A 22,724-nucleotide genomic window follows, 5' to 3' on the forward strand; every position below is an offset into this window, starting at 1 on the left:
GGGCATATATTTCTTGCCTCCAACTTCTAATACAGTTGTTAAATTGATACTTCATTGTTAATTTAGTTCCATGCCCAGGATAAAAGTTCAGAGCATTGTAAAGTTTATCCAGCTGCTTTTCTGCTGTACGGGTTCATTGTGTGAGGGAGGAAAATCCTGTACAACCTTCACTTTTATCACTGATGCCAAATTATTTCTTCTTCCCTGCAGTCAGGGCAGGTGGCTTGGTGCTGCACATCATGCATGTGGTTAAGAATTAAGGCTGGGAATTCTGCAGTAGTGCCCAAAACAGGGTGGAGGGATAAGGAGGTGCTTCAGTGCTTCTGAGCTGTTGTACCTGGTGTGCTTTGGCCTCTTCCACTTGATAGCAACAAAAATACCAATTAACTGAAACCTGAGAAAGAATCCTGCCTACATAATGCTCTGGCCAGTTTATTTAATCTGTATATGTAAGAAAGTGTTGGGTTTGAGGTTCTATTCACCCATCTTTCTGATATGTAAGTCATCTGACTTGAAGTAATCCCAGAAGTTTCCACACACAGAGTATTCCCCATACATGCAGGCTGTGTGAGATTCTGCACCAGCAAAACCAAAATATTCTTCTTTCTCTTGCAGTGACTCTTAAAAAAACACATAAAGAACACATCCAGTTAAGGTTTGACCTTAAGCCTCTGTTTGACCACTGTCAGAGATGTATAAAATGTTTCTTTTATTATTATTATTTTTTCATGAAGATATTTTTGATAGACAGTGCTCTTCTCAGTTGCCTGCATCCCTTAGAAGCTGAGGCTGGGCATAATTAAGAGCAAGTCGCAGGAAATCCTGTGTTCCTCCCAGGCAATCTGTGGTCTCTCCTCATGACTGCAAGTTTCCTATTGGATAAACAGTGCTAGCTTGTATTTTCTCCAGTTCTCTGATGCTTTTTTCTTGCCTGTGTTTTATGATGTTAGGGCTTTGCCCCTGAGAGTTTCCCGGGTGGTGTTTAGGTGCAGACTTTGAAAGGGGGAGGATAAAATTGTAACTGTGCTTTTGATTTAGTTGGGCTGAGGGCCAGTGACAAAAATCATTAACTAAGTGTCAAGATGTTAAGAGCATCTAGACCATTTGATACTGGTGTGCAGTTGCCTTCTCAGCAACCTCTTTTTTTTCCCCCCCTTCAAATTTGTCAGCTGAAAATGTTTGCCTGCCAAATTATGATACCAGTCTGCCTTCCATCAGTCTTTGGAAGTCTACAACTTGAAGGAAAATGAAGTAGGACATGGGGATCCTTGGCTGAGTTAAGGTCCAGAAGCTGCCCTTGTCCCAAAATTGAGATTTACCCAAATTCTCTTCCCCTGGCCCAGCAGACACCTCCAAAAGTAATTTTCAGATGATATAGACTGTGTCCACATTTGGTTTTATAACATAGTGCTAAATATGCTAAGTGATGTTTCCTTATTAATAAATGTTTTTCTGCAGCTTTTGTTAGAATACTTGTTTCACAAGAAGAAAAGACTTGATGGAACTGTTCATATTGTATTTTCCTATGACAGCTGAAAGTATTTAGAAGTCATAAAGGGAGTGCTGGGACATCAGCTTTGGGTTGGCACACCTGGTCTCTAAGTCTTTGGAATATTTTTGTTTTCATCTTTCACTTACACTATGACTTCTCCTGAGTAGTTGAAACATGGTGTCCTGGATTTATTTGATACCTTAGACACACACTAAAAAAATGTGTACTACAGACCCTGACTTCCAAAACCTTGAGCAGGCATCCCTGAGCAAATGTTACTTCATGGGACATCAGAACAGGATGGTTTATCCTGTATTTCAATAAAACTTTTTGTCCTCTCCAGGCAATTAGAAAACTGGTTTATACTTTGTAGATAGGCACACCTATCTTAAGACGTTGATTCAGGTTTCTGTTTCAAATAGTATTCATGAAAATACAAAAAAATTTGTGTGTTTGGTATTGTCAGCCTTACGGAATGAGGCTACCGTGAAAGCTTAAGATAGATCAAAAATACAGTAAGCAAATCAAATTTTACCTGTTCTGTTCTGTAAATTGGTGTGTAAGTAGTCCAAGTTCACAGCTGACCTTCAGTGTGTAACTGGTTTCATACAATGTTCCTGGGCTACTTCATAATGATAATTAGGGTCCAGCAGTGCTGGAGTTGGCAGCACAAGCTCTTAAAATAAAACACTGCAGAGCAGAGTTCATACATCATGGTGTTGTTACTGGCATAGAATTACCACGCTGAGAGATTGTAAGTGGTCTCATTTATGTCTTTAACATTTGTTTTCCTGTTCACAATTCCTTTCTTCAGCTTCAGACCCTGATTCAGGAAACGGACCCCGGTGCCGATTATCGCATCGACCGCGCGCTGAACGAGGCCTGCGAGTCAGTGATACAGACAGCCTGCAAGCACATACGCTCTGGAGACCCCATGTAGGTGCCTCTCAGTCAGAACTGGGGCTTTTTTTCCCTGTTAGGCATCCATGAAGGTTGTGTGGCTGACCAGTAGAGACACTAAAACCTATCCAGACTAGTTAGTCGAGACCAGTCATACAGAGCTGCACTGAGATGTCTCCATTCTTGCTGTACTAAGAAGGCCGGTATTTTTATAGGAGGACTGATTTAGCACTGGTGAAGGATGTAGCTTTCACAGGCACTTAGACTTAAGTTTGTAACATTTGATGTGATAATTTCTCTAACCATGTAAGTCTCAAGCAATATCACAAAGTGACAAACCTGGAAAGGCCAGGTAAGCAAACCCATACTGCAGTGACAGGTGTCTCCTTTGTCTTCAGCTCTGATAGTGTATTCTGCCCTGGGCCAGATTTCTGTGGAATACTCCTTATGATTTTGTTGTATATCAGACTTGCTGAGATAAGTAAAACAATGGAACATAATGAATACAAATCTGATATATACTTGTTTTGGATGTAATCTTTTTGAAGGAAGAGAAAGATCTTCACTGAGTTTCAATATCTTATCTATGGGTGACTGGAAGACTGATTTGGCAACACCAGCTGTTACAGGGAAGCTCAGCATGATTTTAACAGTCTGGCCTGGCTTTTTCTTCTGTTTGCAGGATTCTGTCTTGCCTGATGGAGCACTTGTATACAGAGAAAATGGTAGAAGACTGTGAGCATAGGCTCCTGGAGCTCCAGTATTTTATATCTCGTGACTGGAAGTGAGTACTGTGAAAGAAGACTTATCTTCACTTGGTGTTTGTATTAAGTGTTTGTATGCATTAGCAGTTGCTTGTAAAACAGTATAGCTTGTGGTTGTTCGGAAGAGGACTTTCAAGTATGCCAGGTCAGTAGAGTGTTAATGATTGTGTGGAACACTAAAAGCAAAAGCTGCTTAGAAAAGGTGTGATTCCACTTAAATCAGGTACTCTTTTAGAAGTGATGCAGCCTTAAAAATTTCTCAAGTTTGAGCTCTAAAATTCATTGCATCTTTAATTAAAGAATTCTGTCTGACCATATTGAAGCTGAAGGTCACTTTCTCTGCAGGTGGCAGCCAGTTGTTTCCATTCTGTAGCCAAGTGCTACAGTACGGAACTTAAGGAAACCAAGTCTTTAAGTATAACAAAAACTCACTGTGTGAGAAGCTTCCTGCCTCCATCTCTGCTTTTTTTCAAATTCTCTGCTTGTGATTACAGCCTGTAGAGCAGATGTAATACCCTTCAGAGCACTACTTTTCCATCTTTCTTATCCAGAGGTGGCAGTGCTTTGTTTTAAATACATACAAAGCCTCTTGTGTCAGTGTTGGTTAGGATGAGGAGAGAATAAATTTGATAAACGTGACCAGTGAGGAAAGAATAAGTGTTTGGCTTGTCTTCTAAAGAAGATTGAGAGGTGAGGAAATAGAGTACATTAAATGGGGTTGCTGCAAGAAATTGAATAATTGTTCTCAGTGGCCACAAAGAGTGTAAGGCAAGAAGTCCTGGCGTTTGATTACTGCAAGGAGTGTTCAAATCAAACATTAAGAAAATCTTGACTCAGAGCAAGTCGTGTATTTATGGACAGCATTGCCAGTAGCTGAGAGCTGATGTGCTCTGTGATCCTTCTGCTTTTAAAGATGGGGCTTTGTAGAGCAGGGAGTTTAAGGCTTTTTGGCTATTCATTTAGTCATCTTAATAATTATCTCCATCGGTAGACAAGAATACTAAATTTTTCCTCCCTTCCTGTTTATCTTCATTGCTGGGTCTCCTGGCTGTATTGTTTCCAGCAGGTAATTCATTGTTTGAGTCACACTTAAGTGATTGGAAGAAAGAAGACTGATTATTTGCATTTTCCTGGGAGTAAGAATAATTCTAATTCATAATGCAGGCTGGGCAGCATTAGCTTATCTTTGTTTAACCACTGTTCCCCAGAACTGAATCTGTTGTAGTGACTGTGTGCCTCAGACAGATGCACAGAGTACAAGGAGTTTTGTTGATACCTTTATCATTATCTGTATAGTTGTGTGCACTGAAATCACTTGATATTTTTTTCCTATAGTGTTTTATAAATACAAAATTTCCATTTTGGAAGGCTAGCAATATCTCACTTAGATTTCATGTAATTAGACATCTTAAGAGATCTGCACTTACATGCAAAGCAGGGGGCACTGAGTTTGCAGTTGGCTCAAATCCAGGGCAGACAGAATCAATCTAACTCAGATTTTTTTGGAAATGGTGTTTCAGAATTGCAGCAGTATAAAGTGTAAGATTACACAAGCAAAATGTGGTATTTACCTGCCTTTCTGCTGCTTCAGGGCATCAAGGAGATGATTTCTTTTCTCATGTGTCAGCATTTGGCTGGCATACTGCAGAAGAAAATGGGAGGTGCTTCAAGAAGTGTTGAAAATTTGATCTGTAATTCAAGATTTTGGTGTTATTTAGGGAGTTGATTCCAAATTGAGTTAAGGCCACCTGTTGGTCCAGTTGGTCAGACACTGCTGCTGAATGGTTCCTGGTGGTGCCTGAAACTTGAAGTGGATTTTCTGCTGCCAGAGCATTTTGGCATATGAAAAACATTCCATGTTTGAATGAAGTGATAACTCTTGTTTGTGCCAGTGATAACTCGTGTTTGTGCCAGTGATAACTCTTGTTTGCAGGTTGGACACAGTCCTTTACCGCAAGTGTCAGGGGGATGCCTCCCGCCTCTGCCATACCCATGGCTGGAATGAGACCAGTGAGCTGATGCCTCCAGGGGCTGTTTTCTCCTGCTTGTACAGGCATGCATACCGCACAGAGGAGCAGGGAAGGAGGGTGAGTGCTAATGGACACCTTGTTGATCTGTGGTAGAAGGGTTGCACTTCCAAACACGTGTTTGGAAGTTTGACGTGCAATGCTAAAACTGCCAGAACTTAGACAAGCTACTTTAAATCATTTCCTGTAGGTGATAGTTGCACTGCTTTGGGTGGCCAGCTCGTCCTCAAGGGTGCCCTGAAGGTCTATGTGATTGTTCTGGTAAGCAAAGTAGGCCCAGCAGGATGACTGACCCATGTCACAGGCCCTTGGGGACAACTGTGTGCTGACACCAACTTACATTTCTGTTCAAACCCAGTACAAGTCCTCCCTTATGTCTTTCCAAAGAGGAATGTGATTCCTTGCAGATAGCTAGCATGGATGCAAAATAGGTTTTATGCAAAAATGAGTTTCAAGATCAGCTTTCCTTGGCTGTTGCTACTTAAGTTTTGATTTTTGCCCAGCTTCAGATTATATTCCATTTAGTTCTTCCTATTGATATAATGCATCCTTCCAGTTCTTTGGAGCATGCTGTACTGGTAAATGTGCTTATGCTGTCTTTAAAGACGACAGTGGGGATCTGACTTGCTGCCCTGCACTCTGGAGATCCACCATAGTTGCATTTGTGGTTGAGAATTGCTCTTTTCAAGTTTGCTGCCCTCTCGTGCCTTTAGCAGGGCACTCAGATGAAAGCACCTGGGTACTCATTTCCATTTATTTTGGCACTGTAGTGTACACAGTCCCTAGGAGTTGATGGTTTTACACAATGGCCCAGTTTAAAAATTAATTTCCACAGCTTGATTTAGAAGGTCTTTTGTGGCAGAGGTCAAGTATTGATTGGAAGCATCTCTTTTAGGAATATTTTTTTTTTAATGCAGTGTCTTAGTGTGCTGAGTTGAGACTTTTTCATTCCATTTTATATTAGTGCTGACCAAAGAAATCAATAGCCACCCTGCAAATAATCTATCAGAGAGAGAAAAGGTTTTTAAATGTGTTTTTCTTTTGGAAAGTAGGCTAAGGGAGCAGCTGTCATTTTGAAATTTAGTCTTGGAAGCAAACCCATGGGAGGTTAGGCCTGTTGACAGAATGCTAGGTAACTTCCATGGGTTTGGATTTTTAAATGTATGGAGCTTTAAGCTTCAACTGGTGCATTTCAGGTTGGATAAGCACCACACCAGTATCCCTTGGTTTCTTACAGTTTGTTTCTTCCTGTCTTGCAAGTGCTGACTCTGCTGTGGTGGGGATTGCTGAGCAGAAACTGCAGCTGGACTATGTTACCTTATTCTGGGCTTCCCATTTGGTATTAAGGGCATGAGCAATTTTGACTTTCTTCTCCACAATCGGTCTGTAGCCTTGAGTGAAGGTGTAGCAGATAGCCTGGGGACCTGATCTGATATCTCTTTCATTAAGCCAAGCAGAGGTTTAAAAATATAAAATTAAACTTAGTTGAATGAGAGGAGCTTGTATCTAAACTAAATGACAGAGCTTTAAGCTCTTTTGGAACCCTAATTTCTTGTGGGGGCCCTGGCAGGCCTATGCTGAGCAGTGAGGACTTCTGTGCCTTCTGGGACTGATGATGGCATTTGTGGTCACTCTCAGAACCCCGCCTGACAGCATCGTGTTTGCCCTGTGTGGCTTTAGGGACTCCATATGCCAAACACTCCCTGTTCTCTTTGCAGCTATCACGAGAGTGTAGAGCAGAGGTCCAGAGAATCCTCCATCAGCGAGCCATGGATGTGAAGCTGGACCCAGCCCTCCAGGACAAGTGCATGATTGACTTGGGAAAGTGGTGCAGTGAAAAAACAGAGACAGGGCAGGTACTGTACACAATATCATTGCTACTTTGTTTGCAAAGCTGGAAGGGTGAGAAGGACATGAAGGGGATAAAAGGATGTCTTGCTGCCTCTTGATAGTGGAGAACGTGTTAAAAACCAGTGCAGTTTGAAACACAGTCTGCACCAGACTGTGACAGGAGGTGCAAAAAAGCTTTTCATGTTCAGATGTTAGTGGAATGAGAAGGGAGAAGGGGATAGTTTGCAAAAAGGGCTTTAAAGAAGCAACCCTACCCTCAACCTCTTACTTGTAATATTCTGTTACAAGCTTGATATTTCCCACATAAACTTTATCCCATTTTCATTTGGCAAATACTGACATGCTTCCTGTGTTTATACAGAACTGTACTAACATCTGCAGCTACTTAACAAAGTTTCAGCAAATACTTTCATGTTAAATTGCTGTGCCTGGAGGGCTGTAGTGAAGCATTCTGCAGCAGATGCTGTAGACACCAGTGTCTTTCTGAAGTGCCCATCATAGGCTGGGTAACTAACCTCTCTTTAAGGTTATGGAAAGGGCAAATTAAATGGGATATTTCAGAAGTGAAAGCACATCATGCAGCTTTTGAGAACAAGTGGTAAGGTAACATTCTAGACCACCATTTTCAGTCATTACTAGGTATGTGTGTTCTGGGAGTGCTAGTAGAGGAGTGGGATTAAATGAGATTTAGGACTTTACCAAAAGGAGGGCAGTTTCACATGTGTAACAATGTTTTAAGCCCAGAATTTCAGCTTGCATTCTTGGATCACACACTAAAATGTCTGTTTCTGTAGGAGCTGGAATGCCTTCAGGACCATCTTGATGACTTGGTGTCTGATTGCAGAGACATAGTGGGAAACCTCACTGAGCTGGAGTCTGAGGTGAGTGGATTTCAGCCTGGGGTAAAGGGAATAGATGAGCATGTCTAGTTAAGCATTCCATTTTAATAATGATGAAGAAACCTGAGGTTAGAGGAGCTGTAGAAATGCAGCTAGGGTCTGGCATCAAAATACATCCTTTTTACCCCATAAAATGGAAGTTTTCCTGGAGGTTCTTGAGGAAGAAAAATTAACAACAGTTCAGGATTTTAGGCTGTTGATGGCGTATCTCCTGCTTTAAAGGTCACTTTTGGTACTAACACTAAGATTTGCACAGGAACCCAGTTAACTTTAACACAAGTCAAGATATGTGATGGGACTTGAGATTTTGGTCTTGCTTGCAAGTAGTTTTGAGTACTGTATTGCAGCTTCCCTCCCAGTCACAAAAATTTGGCAGGCAATAACCACCAGGTACATCAGTAGAGATTTCCAGTGACATTGGCAGCTTTATTTCTTTTATGAAGCTGCATATTTGACTGTCAAGACCCAGACTGTTCCCCACATCTTGTAAAATTTACACTGTGGCCTAGGGGCAGTTCCCTTCCAGTGGTTAGAAACTTGATTTTCTCAGAACTGTGCCAAATCTTCAACTCCTGCCTGGGTGTAAGGTGATTTGTAATGCTCTAGAACCTAGTTTGGAGGAGGATGGCTGAATTATCCAAGCCAGGAGTTTCTGTGGAGCCCAGGCTCTTCCCTTAAGCGGGAAGGCTTGTCTTGCATTTGCCACGTTGGCAAGAGTGAACCCCAGGATTTCCAGAGCTAAAGGGCAAAGCTGTCTGGATTGCATTTTTCAAAACCCTGTAAACTGGGTTGAGTTTGAGTTGTTATCACAGTTTCTTCCCCAGAGTCTTTTTCTCTTGTGCATTCACTGTGAAAATGAAAAACTGTATTTTCTGCAGGACATTCAAATTGAAGCCTTGCTGATGAGAGCATGTGAGCCCATTATCCAGACATTCTGTCATGTGAGTACACTGTAATGTGTGAATATCTTTGAGGAAAAACTCAGTGGGAATGGTTAGAGAGTTTTAGTATTAGCTCTTGTTAAACATCAAAAGTAAAATCAGAGGTAATAATTTCCAAAAGTCTTCAATTAAAATATCACCTGAAATAAAAATTCTTAGTTCTACCTAATGTTTCTGCTGTTGTCAGAGCATAAAAGCTAATTTGAAGATGAAAATTGCTTTGTAATTGGCAAAAATCACTCTTTACAGTGAGTTAAACACTAGACTGTTTTCCTTCACCTTTACATGCAGGCCTATCTAGCCATTGTACTCTCTGCAGCTGCTCAGCACTGCTGAAGTAACTTCACTGACGTAGGGCTGAGTAGTAGAGCAATGAAGGCACCTAGTTATAATATGTCACATAAGCACTAAGTCTTTGCAGTGTGTTCTCCTGAGTCTGAAGTGTGTGTGTTTCTGAGATGGTTCTTTCCTGAACTGTATAAACAGGTTATGTGGTGTAACTCGAGGGTGGTCAGTTAATAGTGAGCTCACCATGCAGAGTGGAACTGTAAGTTCCATATTTCCTGGTCACAGTGGGCTAAAAGAATATAAAACCCATGACTTGTAAAAGCAGTTTATTTTTATGCCTTTCATCCCTTCTTCAGGAGGTTGCAGATAACCAGATTGATTCTGGGGACCTGATGGAGTGTCTAATACAGAACAAACACCAGAAGGAAATGAATGAAAAATGTGCAATTGGTGTTACTCATTTCCAGCTGGTGAGCAACGCTTTTTTCTGCTATCAGTGGAAGCCTGTTCTGTTCTTTCAGGGTGTTGCTGGGAATTAGCTAATTATGAAATTAGCTCCTTCTTTGAAATTGATTTTTCACTGTATTTAAAGAGCTCTTGTGAATTCTTACAATTGTTCTTGCATGCCTGGTCATAAATGGTCACTTTTGGAGATGATTTCTTTTCAGCCCTTTGTTTCTCCCTGGCATTTGGTAGACAGGGTCCCAACTTCTTCAGCAGTGCAGCTTCCACATTGCTAAGTTTGAACAAAAGTGCAAAAGTGTGTGCTAATTGTGATTCAACAAGTGTTCTTCTGGCCAGCATTTTGCTTTTTTTTTTTTTGCTTTTTTTTTTTAAACTCTGGATGACCAAAGTTCTTTTTCTCCTCATTTCTCTCTTGCAGGTTCAAATGAAAGATTTTAGGTTTTCGTACAAGTTCAAAATGGCTTGCAAGGAGGATGTGCTGAAACTGTGCCCCAACATCAAAAAAAAGTATGCAGTGCCTCCCCAAACAGCAGTCTGGTTGTATAAATATGTAGTTAAGTGACAGGGTATTTCATTATAGAACGGAAAATGCTGGACTTCCTTTAAAGGCTGATTAGTTTGTATGTGTTCTCTTAGTGACTGTGTTCTGCAGATGCTTAAGGTAGAGGTCTGCCTCTTAAAATTACTTCTGCTTTACTCCTGGATAGAAGCCTGTCCTGTTTATTTTACATGCTGTGAAATGAGCTAATTATTACAATTAGTGGATTGCATGTCCCAGAATGTCTTATATCCTTACTAGATTCATTGTCTTCCAAGAGGCAGACTACTTTTGTTCTAGCTGCTGATCTGGGAAAGGAAAATATCCCACTTGTTTTGTCTGGTTTATTCACTGCAGTCTAAGGGTTTTTTTGTTGTTGTTGTCCTACTGCAATAGTGTAAGGCTGAATTACACACAAGGTCAGTCCTGTTTGTGGATAGCAAGACTATTTGCATTTTATGAGGTAAATGCCCTTCCCATAGAGTAAAAGGATTGCTTGCAATGCTATGTAGATGTTCACCATCATCTATTTCTGAGATGAAGCAAAGCTTTTCTAAAGTGCTGACATGACTTAAGAGCAGAAGTCTTGCTGGGCAGAGGGATTGGTGGCATTTTGAATGTCTTCCTGTCTGCTCATCTAGACTCCAATTTAGGTTTTAATTGCGTTACAGTTACTCTGCACAGGACTGTACCCAGAAGTAAGCACAGATGCACAAGAATTTTATACTGTGGATGGATTATTGTATTCAGTTTCTCTGATGTGATAATCTAATATCAACCCTGGCTGGTCTTAGTGAAGGATGTATGAATGAGAAGCTGTTGTCTTTTCTGCAGGGTGGATGTGGTGATCTGTCTGAGCACAACTGTGCGCAATGATACTTTGCAGGATGCCAAGGAGCACAGGGTCTCTCTCAAGTGCCGCAAACAGCTGCGTGTTGAGGAGCTGGAGATGGTAAACATGCCTGAAACTCTTGTCCTCCCCACTCTTGCAGTGAGGTCCTTCAATTAAAGATTCCTGGTTTGTCCACCTTTGGGGGAAAAAAAGGAAGCTTGTTTGTAAGATGTATCTTATTTATTTTTCCCCTTTTCTTACAAGAACTCAATTGCCCTTTACGGTGAAAGTGCTGATTGTCTGCTTTAATGCCTTAAATATAGTCTCATGAAGGCTAAGGCAAGCTAAATGGTCATTGGAGTTTCAGCTAGAAGTGATTATGTTTAGTGTTAGACAGCAACGTGCTACACATTCTGATGTCCTTAACATCCTCTAGGAGAGAACAAAAGCTCCATTTTACAGACTGAGGAAACAAGCACAGATGAAGCAACTCGACTCCAGCTGCTTCAAGTTGCTCAGTGGATAAATAGTAGTGTTTGTTCTGGTAGGCAAAGCTGCCTCTCAACTTCCTGCTGCAGTGCTTGCAGTAATAAACTCTTAAGGTCTTTGTCTTGTAGATACTGTTTAATTGTCAAAGCTTCACCTTAAGTAGGCCCATGTCGGAAGAGGCAACACTCTTGCCTCTGTATGGAAGAATTCAGATGTTGGGCATCACCAAAACCAGGAAACTTCATTCACATCCTCCAGATCACCTAGATGGGTGGCTGTTAATATGTCCTTTAGCTTTCATGTGGAAAGATTTTAGTTGGTTTGAGCAGTTGTGATGATGCCCTTTTAGGAGAGGCATTGGAAACAACTTGCTAGCTCTATAATTTGATTTAAACACTTTCTTCAGGCTAAAAAGCTGAGAGGTCGCTGCAGGGAATTCCAAAGTTGATTTCCTAGCACCACTTCTCACACCCAAAACCCTTATATTCAAAGAAACTCAGTGCCTGTTGTGAGGGTTGCTTACTTCTTGTGAGTAGAGGTCTTCAGTTAAGAGGTTAAAAAAGTGAAATAGTCTCGAGTCCTACTTTAAGGCTCATGTTGTAATTTTTCCTGCAGACTGAGGATATCAGACTTGAACCAGAACTGTATGAGGCTTGTAAAAGTGACATCAAGAATTACTGCCAGAACGTGCCCTATGGCAATGCTCAGGTAATGGAATTTATTAATAATTTACAATTTAATTTGTACTTTCATTTCAGGAAACTTTCGAAGAACACTTCTGCCTGTGTAAGTGCAGCTTGAGATTTTCATTTTGATATCAGTCAAATATTTTGGTAGTACTTTGGAATGTTAATTTCTTTTCCACTGGCCCACAAACATTAATACTGGGTGAATGCAATGCTGTGAGCCCTTCATTCTTCAGTTTATGCTGGTGTTAAGCTATTAGCAGCTGTTTACTGCAAATGTTGCTTAAGATTTTGTAGGCATTATGTCTGCAGGATGAGATTTGTGGTTCTGGAGTAAGTCCAAGAGACCCTCTTCAACTCATTAAATCATTAAATCTTTGTGAGAAAAGAGGAGCTTAAAGCAAGTCCTGGAAATAAGCATTGGTAATGACTTTGATAAAATCTAGGGAGCTAAACTGCCCAAATGAGATGAAGGATTAGGGGGAGCACATGGCTGTGTATGACAGGATTATACCAAGTGTGTCCATTATGCCTGCAACATTGTGTTGTAGATTATTGAATGCCTGAAAGAAATCAAGAAGCAATTGAGTACACGCTGCCACCAGAAGGTGTTTAAACTGCAGGAGACAGAGATGATGGACCCAGAACTGGACTACACACTCATGAGGGTCTGCAAGCAGATGATCAAGGTAATGGTAGTGTGCTCATTTAAGAGGGTGAGTTGGGATATAAGAACTCTGTCAGTTTTGAGCTTCCCATAAAGGCTTGTTATAACATTGCTGTGCTTTTTTCAGAAATATGATTGCATTTTTGCAAAGTAATCTGTTTCTTAACTCTGAATTGGGCTGAGGTTTCTTCAGGGCTCTTCTCTTTCAACTTCCTGATCAAAGCCTGTGCACTAATAAATTTGTCTTCCCAACTGCCAGCAGAATTGATGAGGGAAACTGTGCTGAGGCTCCTAATACAGTTCTCATCCAGTCAGTTTGGATTTGACTTGGCTTTTAGCAAGGGTGAAGAAGTTATGATTACAGAGAAGAGTAAAATCTTCAGTTCACTGCTGACCTGGTGCACACAGTCTTTTATCAAACTGATAGAGCAGGCAAAATCATGTATAACTTCAAATTAAAAACGAAAGCTGGAAGTGGCACCATGTAGAAAGCAGCAGTGAATGTTCATATAAGACACTCTTTCACAGTAGCCAGAATTCCAGGCCCTGGAACACTAGTATTTGTGGTCTGTATGCAGTGACTCCATATTTTGGCTGATGAAGAACATCCTGAGAGTTATTTGCTCTCCAGTTCAGACACATGGTTTTGAAAAGAGGTCTGTGATCTCATCAAAGTAGTGAGGATTTGAAGATGCAAGAATCTTATCTTATACCCACAGAATTAGTTTCTAACAAAAGAAATTAGTACCTTGGTCTGAATTTTGGGTAAGCTGGTTAACTTTTGGCTGTCTGATTAAAGGTGAGAGTGGGGTGATTATTGTAATTAACTCCTCTCTGCTTTCTCCTCGTGTGTGGTCTTAGTTTGCCCTGAGTGGTACTAATAAAATCTTTACCATTGCATTGTCCAAGCAGCATTTACACAGGACAGCAGTATGTGCATTGACTTAAAAGATTGTTTTTTTAGTTTCTAAAAAAAGTGGGAAAAAAGTAGTTGATATGAGACCTAATTTGGTGGGTGTTTCTTTCCAAGTGTACTGTTTCTTAAGAATAGAAAATAAAGGCAATTTGCTTTTGATAAGGCCAGTCAGGACTGTACAGCTCAGTGGTCAGTCCCTAAGCAGAGACGTCAATTCCCATAGTCAATTCAGAGAGTAGCACTGAGATGTTGGAGCTAGGCAGGGTGGCTGTGTACCTCTCTGTTGGGCAGGTGATTATTCCCTTCCATTAATTGGAAGCTGCTTGTTGTGTTTGGGTTTTGTTTTTTTCAAGTGCTTTTAGTGATGCAGCTTGTTGGGTTTTGGGGTTTTTTTTGTAGCGGTTTTGTCCAGAGGCGGATTCAAAAAACATGTTGCAGTGTTTGAAACAAAACAAGAACAGTGAAGTGATGGATCCTAAATGCAAGCAGATGATTACCAAGCGCCAGATTACACAGAACACAGGTATCTTCTTCTGAAATAAAACCAGAACTTGCTTGCCTGAGGTGTTCTGCATGACTGGAACAGTATTAGTTTTGTTTTATATTCCTTTGGTGTTTTCTGTGTACGCACTGACCTTTGCCAATTTCTCGAGGGGTCAGCATGTGTTGTTGAATCCTCCTTATTCCTGAAGCTCTTAGCTCACAATTTGAAATTCTGTTATGAAAAAATACTATTTTCCCCAAGAATTATGCTCCTTAATGGTATAGCATCATCCAGGAGAGGTCTATGCCATCTCTTTCGGAGTGTTCTGTTCTGTAATCTGAAGAGATGTGTGCTCTAATGAAATTCTGTCATCTCTCCTGGTTAGATTACCGCTTAAACCCCGTGCTCAGGAAGGCATGCAAAGCAGACATACCAAAATTCTGCCAAAATATCCTGAACAGGGCCAAGGATGATACAGAGTTGGAAGGTCAAGTCATCTCATGCCTGAAGTTGAAATATGCAGATCAGGTGAGTAGAACTGGTGCCTGCAAAAGAGAAAATGTGCAGATGATGCTGATCAGCAGTCATTGAATGACAACTCAAACTTGGACTTGTGGGGTGTTCAACGTATATAACAGGCTAAAGGAGGTTTTTATGTTCCTATAGAAATACTAGAGAATACAGGTTAATGTACAAGGGAGGTTGATTTCCACTGAGTCAGTTAATGACTTTCTCCTCCAAACAGCGTCTCTCTCCAGACTGCGAGGACCAAATTCGAGTGATAATCCAGGAATCAGCCCTTGATTATCGGCTGGATCCCCAGCTTCAGATGCACTGTTCTGATGAGGTAGGAGAGGAACTCCGTAGCTGCTTTTTCAGGATGAAACCTCCCTTCATGTAACAGGTTTTCATTTCTCAGAACATGCTTTCTTAATAAGTAAAACAAAAAAATCCCTTTGAGCTGCTTCTAGCTAGTCAGATTCTCTTGTGTGACTTTTGTCCAGTGCACAGGAGTTGCAGTTTCCTGTGCAGTGCTAATATGAAGTTAATTATTTCATCTGGCATCTTATCAGTACTTGTGACTATGGAAAAGAACTTCTTTCCAGTAGTCAAAAAGAAGTCAGTTCTCTGGTCTTGTCAGCATTAACTGGAACACAGTCAGGCTTTTTGAGTTTTCACTTTTGGTAACAGAGTTGGTCATGCTTCAAGTGTTACTTATTTCATACTTTCACATTCCTTCCATGCTGTTTTCTTCCCTGCCCTCCTCCTCAGTACAATGATATTGACTTCTTGCTGCTGGCTTTCAAAGGGTTATGCATATTGCATGAGCCAGGCTGCATTTGGCTTTGGGGATTTTGGGGGGGAAAGAATCTCATCATGTATTCTTCAGCTGCACCCTGTGATGAACTAACATATTGAGATATAAAAGTGCTAAAAGGCAAGAATGATTGTTGTGAACTACTTATGTTAAAACACCTCTTTCAAAATAGATTTCCAGCTTGTGTGCAGAAGAAGCAGCAGCTCAGGAGCAGACTGGGCAGGTGGAAGAATGTCTGAAAGTGAATCTTCTGAAAATAAAAACTGAGATGTGCAAGAAGGTAATGAAAATAAATTGGATGTGGTCTAAAAAGCTTCCATCCCTGCAGAAGTCTGTGATTTTTCCAGATCACAGCCTAGGTCATGTTCTAGCTAGTATGAGGCCAGAGTGATGAAATTTCCCTATCTCGGTTCTGGCCTGCAGTAATTCAATTCAATTTCAATTTGCCAGTGAAAATTAGGTTGAAAATTTCTCCTTTGCAATTCCAGACTTGAATCCTTTCCTGATGATGGTTGCCAAAGGTTCTTGTTACTACCCTGTTTCTTGGTGCTGTCTAGGTTGCAGGCTTTCCTAGGCCCAGACTGTGTGCTTGAGGGCTGTATGAATTGTGCCTTGACTATGGCACCTGATGCCAGTTCTCACTGAAGTAGTCCTGGCATGCTCACTTTGTCTTTTAGATTAATATGAATATGTTAAGGAATGTTGCAAACCAGGACACTTAATTAAGCCTAAACCAGCATTCATATTATGTCCATATCCATATATATGTCCTTATCCAAGGACAGTGGTGGATTTTCTCACGATCCTGGATTTGAAAAGATGATACACCTTTCAGAGACATTGATCAGCATGAGTTTTGTTCTGTCTCCTTTTTCTGAGATGTACTTCTGATTTCCTCCTCTGCAGGAAGTGCTCAACATGTTGAAGGAAAGCAAAGCAGATATCTTTGTTGACCCAGTGCTCCACACAGCCTGTGCCCTAGACATCAAACACCACTGTGCTGCCATCCCACCAGGGAGAGGACGCCGTAAGTGCCTGTGCTGTACTTGTGTAACCTCTCAGTCTTGAAATACTTAATCTGCATTTTTTTACCAGCGTCTTCTTACAAAATGTTATGTCTGTGTCTTATATGAGCATTTAAACAAGCTTATGAGTTAGTTGGCCAAGCCCCTCTCTAGGCACTAGAACACTGTGATCCCATTTCCTTTTCACAAAACTGTGTGAAAAGTCAGGAAGTTAAACCTTTCAAAATGTATTGTTGTTCAAAAGAAACGCCTAACAAGCCTAAGGAGATAAGGCTGTGTTTTTTCTGAACTGAACTTGATCTTAGCTCTTTCTAAATTCTGGTGGCATGGAGTTCAGAGTGTACAGCTTATTAAAGGTGCAGATTTATAAGACTTCATAAAATCTAATGTAAACCACATGAATTATATATTGGATACGTACTCTAGTTTCTTTTTGGAAGTCAAAATTCCAAATGCAATACTGATTGTGAACCTTGGTGAAATTGCTAGCTTCAGGCATAGTCTGCCAGGTCTGTTTTGAAAGCCTTGTAACCATCAGCCTTCATGAGAATGGAAGAGCCCCTCTCTGCACCATATTATCAAAGCCACTGTTTCTATTTTGTAACACCATCTTCTGCACATTACAGAAATGTCATGCTTAATGGAAGCTCTGGAAGATAAGCGTGTGAGGTTGCAGCCTGAATGCAAGAAACGCCTTAATGATCGTATTGAAATGTGGAGCTATGCTGCAAAGGTAAATATGTAAACGATTTCCATTTTTTTTATGCCTTAGATCTCTCTGTTGCAAGGTGTTTATGAAAAACTTCAACTGTAATGAAGTTCTTGTTTCCAAATGAAGTTTAGTATTTTGAGTTTGGTCCAGAAAAACTGAAATCAGGTTGTCTTCTAGGAACTTAAATCTTGTTTTCTCTGTATCTCGGATGCATCCCCAAAATGCAGAATTAAACTATCTTCTGTGCACACCGGACTTAGTCTCCTGCAGAGAAGGTGTGGGGCAGTGAAACAGGGGCAGGAAAATTTCCTGTCATAAAGGTGCCTCCTGAACATCAGTTCCTTCAGATGAATCATTGCAGGCCTGCTTTTTTTCTGCTTCAGACCAGTTCTAGCAATGACAGGACACTGCAATAGCAGTACCAGACACTGAAGCTGGTAAATATCATGGCTGATGGTTGCATGGAAAGCACAGCTTGGCTCATTTATTCCCTTTTCACCTCCAGGTTGCCCCAGCAGAAGGTTTTTCTGACCTTGCCATGCAAGTTATGACCTCTCCATCCAAGAATTACATCCTGTCTGTGATCACAGTTGGCATCTGTGTACTCTTCCTCATCGGCCTGATGTGTGGACGCATCACCAAGCGGGTGACAAGAGAGCTCAAGGACAGGTAGAGCCTGGATTGCCTGCTGAAGAAATGCCTGCCCAGTGCCCAGTTTTGTACAGCCCTCCTCTGTATAGTCTACCCACCCCTCTTGTGAGAGGAGAATTAAAAAAAAAAAAATTAAAAAAAAAAAAATTAAAAAAAAAAAAATTAAAAAAAAAAAAAATTAGAAAAGCAGCAGGTGTTGGCTCAGTTTTCCCATCCTGGATCTCATCCATGGCATCTTCATCCTATGAAAGTTTGTGTGCAACATTGGCAGCCCAGCCAGCAGCTTTTGTTACCCCTTTGTTAGCAGACTCTCGTTTACCTGCCTGTAGACAAGTCTCTGTTGTACTGTTGGAACTGCCTTCACTCTCCAAATCAGACTGATAATGACCTGCAGCTCAGCAGTTTTTAAGTAAATTTTTAAAGACAGACATATTCTGCATACCGACTATATGATTTAGGTAATGGTTCATACTGAAATCTAGTCATCCTCTGTGGCTGGGTGAAGTTGAGGCAGGAAATTAAAGGGTAAATTGCATCTTACACCACAGCTGGCCTTGTTTTGGACATCTTGCTCGTCTGTGTAAAGCATCTTCAGAGCATAGTCTTGGACAACCTAAGGACACCAATCACTGGTGTCATCTCCTAGTGAATATCCTGCTTATGTGACTGTGGATTTTTTTGGCTGAAAAGATGTTCTTCTTCTGCTGCTCGCAAGATAGAATAAAATGCTGACCAGGATTGAATACTCATGTGAGCTATACAACTTGTGTTTCAGTAGATTAAAGACACGATGTAGACACGAGGTATGTAGAGCCTGTCAGTAGTGAACAGTGTCAGTGGGCAGGAAGTGCTGTGAGCAGTTACTCAGTCAACTTTATTAGCAATGATGCAGTAAAATTCTAACACTCCTTTTTTTTTACCTTGCTACTGCTAAGCTGTTACCCTCCCAAATTAACTGTGTGCAGATGGTACTGACACACTGGCAGTTCAGTGCTCTGTCAGTGATGCAGAAAGCACCAGAACACCCAACATCCTCTCTCTCTGTGTAATGGTTACTCATGGATTGGCACAGTGGTTTGTAACCACACTCTGGGTCTTAATGGTTTTCATCTCCACAACTACAATTGATGGTGATAACACCTGACATTTTCCTGGGGTGTAGGACACAGGTGCTCGTCCTGCCAAGCAGGAGTGGATGGAAGAATGATAGTGTGGTTTGAAAGGCAGAAACATCTGGATCTTTAAGGAAAGTAGCTTTTGCATAGTTACCATCAATATGTGCATTTGTGCTATGTATAGTTACACTTCTGGAGCCCAGAGAAGGTGTTTTGGAAAAGCTGCACCAGCAGTTGTGGCCTCTTCTTACCATCATGTCTGTTCTTCAAGTACAAGGAGGTGTGGAGCTCATGAGACAGGTGCTTTGACTGAAACATGGGGTGTGTTGATGAAATCTAGAAGAGCCTGCATGAGAGTCAATGTGTACAGGAGGATATGTTTTATTCACCTTTAGGACATGCTTACCTGTGGGTGTTGCAGTAAAAACCATGTGCCTGAAACTGTCCAACTTAGGCTGATGCTTGAACCATAACTTTATTTTCCCACTTAGCACACTGCTGTGTAAGACCTGGCATTTCCAGTTCTTACATTGTTTAGCCATTGTTTTCTAGAAGAACAGTGGAGATGGTTTTGAGACACTCTGGAATGTGGACCAGCTGATTTTGGTGATGCTGTATACACAGAATGGCATATACAAAATACTGTGAGCTTTTGCTATGACTTTTTGCTGAAGCTTTTTTCAACCATACCTTCATCCAGCTCTGAGGATGGTGGCAAGCTTGTATGGGTTCAGACTTGCTATGCTAGTGAGTCTCAAACACTTCTGGTTTTGTAGTAAAGTACTGTGAACCCAAACAAGCAGCAGTGAAAGCCTGAGTGATGAAGTTTCAGTGGAGAGCTAGTGTATGGTAGGATTGCAGTTAAGTGGTGAGGTAAAACTGAATTTAAGCCTGAATTCCTTCTCTTGCCCCTCCTCCCGGGTGCTAAGGGAGCTTGCCTGGCTGTCTGTCAGCATGAAGTGGAGCAGAAGAGAAACAGTTAATTGTGTTTCTTGAGGTAGCACAGGTGTGTAACTCCACAAATATTAGTTTGGCAATTTTAAGTGTGTGTTGTATCACTTGAGTGAGTTGAAATGACTGCTGTCAAGATGGGTGTGCTCACAGAGCTGTCAGCAAGGGAAGTGGGATCTCGGTGCAGCCTTGCTTGCTGGCGTGAGTCCTGCTTCTCCAAAATGTCTATATGGAATAATTAAATTGCCATTGGAGGGCTTTTTTTAAACTGTTGTGACTTTTTGAAAAGGCATTTTGTAACTTGATTAGCTTGAAAAGCCTAATTAGATGGTTTATTGTCTAGAAATAGCATCTTCCACTAAATTCCAAAAGACATTGCAGTGAAAATTGTAGGTTTGTGGCCATAGTTCCAAGTGTAAACCCTGTTCAACTCTGAAGGTGACTTTCTTTACTTTCAGATATAAGGCTTTCTGGATTTTTTTTTCCTTTTAAATTTGGAGGAGGTTATGGTAAGGGTGCCTGAAGCATGGCATTAGGAGTCCATGCTGTACAGTGGTATTAGTCTGTGGTTGGTGGTGTCTCTGCCTGTGTCAGGCTCACAGTTCGTGTGAGTGTGCTGTGATGGTGTTAGAGGTGTGTGGCCCAAAGTCTTTGGAAGAAAAAGTAGGATACTAAATAAACCTTTTGTCACAGTAGACACACCTTTTAAAGTTTGGCAAGAGGTCCAGGCCATTTTATCATTGAGTATATTATTTTTTCATGTTTTAAATAGGGGTCTTCTACCACTGGTGATGACCAAATCTGCTTTTTTCCCAGCTAAAAATTTACCAGTCACAGTCTTGAAATATTCTCCTCCTTTTCATGCATACCTAAAAATCTAGAGGTTTTGCAAGCACAGAAACCCACAGGAGCACTCTTCCAAAAATAGCCTGGTTGTGCTGTTGCCAACACATCATCTTGCCTGCAGGTAATCATTATGCACTGCAGGGAAAGAAAGAAAGAAAGAAAGAATCATAGAGTCATAGAACAGTTTTGAGTTGGAAGAGACCTTAATGCTCATCTCATTCTAAGCTCTGCCTTGGGCAGGACACCTTCCACACTAGACCAGAGTAGTCAAGAGTCCCATCCAGTCTGGTCTTGAACACACCAGGAATGGGGAGTCTGCAACCTCTCTGAGCAACCTGTGCCATTGTCTCAGCACCCTTGTAGGAAGCTGTGAGCAGTGGTTGTAAGAAACACTGCTGTTGCCTTGAATTTGAGAAAGCCTTTTTAACTTCTCTGTTTAACAGAGTTTTAGCAGTAGCTGAAGTCAGCCAGGACAAGTGGGTTAGTGTGGAAGGGCCTGTGGTAGTCTTTCCTCTTTATGACCCTTACCTCTTACTGGAGAAATCTGCCTTCCACTGAATGCAGTTCAGGAGATGGTTGCTGGTTGGGTTTGGTTTTTTTTTCTCCAGATCATCATAAAACCTTCCCTTGGAGAGCTTATTCTAGACTTGATGATGCTGGTGCTCAGGGCATGGATGGAAGAGCTGGATGTTTGTGATCTGGCAAGGCATGCAGCTCTCCCATTTGCTTCCTGCTGCTGCTGTGAGGGTTAACAAGGCTTCCTAAATGATGGCATGTGTGTGCACGTGTCAGGAACTGTGCATGATGTGCACCTCTACACTCCTGCTAGCCTGTTACAGTTCATTCTCATTCACAGTAATAAGCTTATTGTTTACCTAGTGAGTCTAATCGAGCCCTTTTGAGAGTTTCAGCTTGGGATTCTCCTGCCTCACTTTTGTCATTAGGCTGCTGGAGTAACTCATCTGGATGGGAACAAAATTCCTGGCACCTGAGGTACTGCCCACCAGATTGGGTTGAGTATCCTTGTGTCTGTGTCACTGCAAAGGGCTGGAAAGACCTTAGTGAAGGTTGAATAAATCTGTAGCAAAATATTAGCATTTCCTCCAGAATCTGACACTGTGATATAATCAGTGTTGCTCTGAAAGAATCCACAGTTAAGTGCATTGTATGGAAAATAATGGTTGTGACTGTCTCAAGTACAGAAACTAACTGCAGGTAGGTACAGAGGGAAAAAATGTGATAAGCCAGAGGGATCGCTGGAATCCCATAATGTTGTAGAGGAATTGTGTTCAAGTTGGATGGTGATTTCTGTTAAAACACAATGTTATTATTTAGTGAAAGAACATTGTAGGGTTTTTTACTTTATTGGTTTTGTTTGGAAAAAAAAAGGTAGTTTTGAGCTGTGTATGAGTGCACGAGTGTGGTATGTAACCAGAATATTTCATCTAGCACCTCTGTCCCTATTTAAAGTACAGCTCTGTGGACTTAAACAACTGTAGTGTGGGTTTGTGTAAGAGCACGTTCCTTGTTCTGGAGTTCAGATCCTCCAGGCAGCTCCCAGGTACTGATCTTTGCGCAGTGTCCTTGTTTGGGAGCCAGATCTGCCCTTCTGCTTCCACCGATGGGTCACGGTTAGGGGGGACCCAAACCACCCGTGTGCCAGAGCGAGCTCAGCTGGCACTGCGCATCGTCCTGTGCTGGTGGAGTTCTGCACCACTGAGCTCCCGAACGCTGCCCGGGATCGGGAGGTGTAGCAGCGTTGCTCTTCGCTAGCCAGAGGCAGGATTTTCTCCTTGCACAACACCCAGGTTTGATTCCGTAGCTGACCAAACACAAAGATCCCCGCCAGGGTGAATCGGTGCACCCT

The 22,724-nt window shown here is 41.5% G+C and overlaps 1 protein-coding gene across 1 annotated transcript in view; it reads left to right on the forward strand.

The window, feature by feature from the left end:
• Window positions 1-18,092, forward strand: part of GLG1 (golgi glycoprotein 1) — a 78,682-nt gene extending 60,590 nt beyond the window's left edge. Inside the window, exons 9-26 of the mRNA XM_041400507.1 lie at window positions 2,307-2,428; window positions 3,075-3,176; window positions 5,090-5,243; window positions 6,902-7,039; window positions 7,829-7,915; window positions 8,812-8,874; window positions 9,519-9,632; window positions 10,046-10,134; window positions 11,000-11,117; window positions 12,102-12,194; window positions 12,724-12,861; window positions 14,155-14,278; window positions 14,625-14,767; window positions 14,985-15,086; window positions 15,730-15,837; window positions 16,464-16,584; window positions 17,209-17,315; window positions 17,800-18,092. Of these exons, the coding sequence (XP_041256441.1) occupies window positions 2,307-2,428; window positions 3,075-3,176; window positions 5,090-5,243; window positions 6,902-7,039; window positions 7,829-7,915; window positions 8,812-8,874; window positions 9,519-9,632; window positions 10,046-10,134; window positions 11,000-11,117; window positions 12,102-12,194; window positions 12,724-12,861; window positions 14,155-14,278; window positions 14,625-14,767; window positions 14,985-15,086; window positions 15,730-15,837; window positions 16,464-16,584; window positions 17,209-17,315; window positions 17,800-17,967 (2,091 nt within the window). The 3' untranslated portion in view covers window positions 17,968-18,092. The remainder of the gene's footprint in view (window positions 1-2,306; window positions 2,429-3,074; window positions 3,177-5,089; window positions 5,244-6,901; window positions 7,040-7,828; window positions 7,916-8,811; window positions 8,875-9,518; window positions 9,633-10,045; window positions 10,135-10,999; window positions 11,118-12,101; window positions 12,195-12,723; window positions 12,862-14,154; window positions 14,279-14,624; window positions 14,768-14,984; window positions 15,087-15,729; window positions 15,838-16,463; window positions 16,585-17,208; window positions 17,316-17,799) is intronic.
• Window positions 18,093-22,724: the final 4,632 nt, after the last annotated feature.

The sequence above is a fragment of the Onychostruthus taczanowskii genome, unplaced genomic scaffold (genome assembly GCF_017590055.1).
Source record: "Onychostruthus taczanowskii isolate IOZ18803 unplaced genomic scaffold, ASM1759005v1 scaffold18, whole genome shotgun sequence".
Taxonomy (NCBI): Eukaryota; Metazoa; Chordata; class Aves; order Passeriformes; family Passeridae; genus Onychostruthus; species Onychostruthus taczanowskii.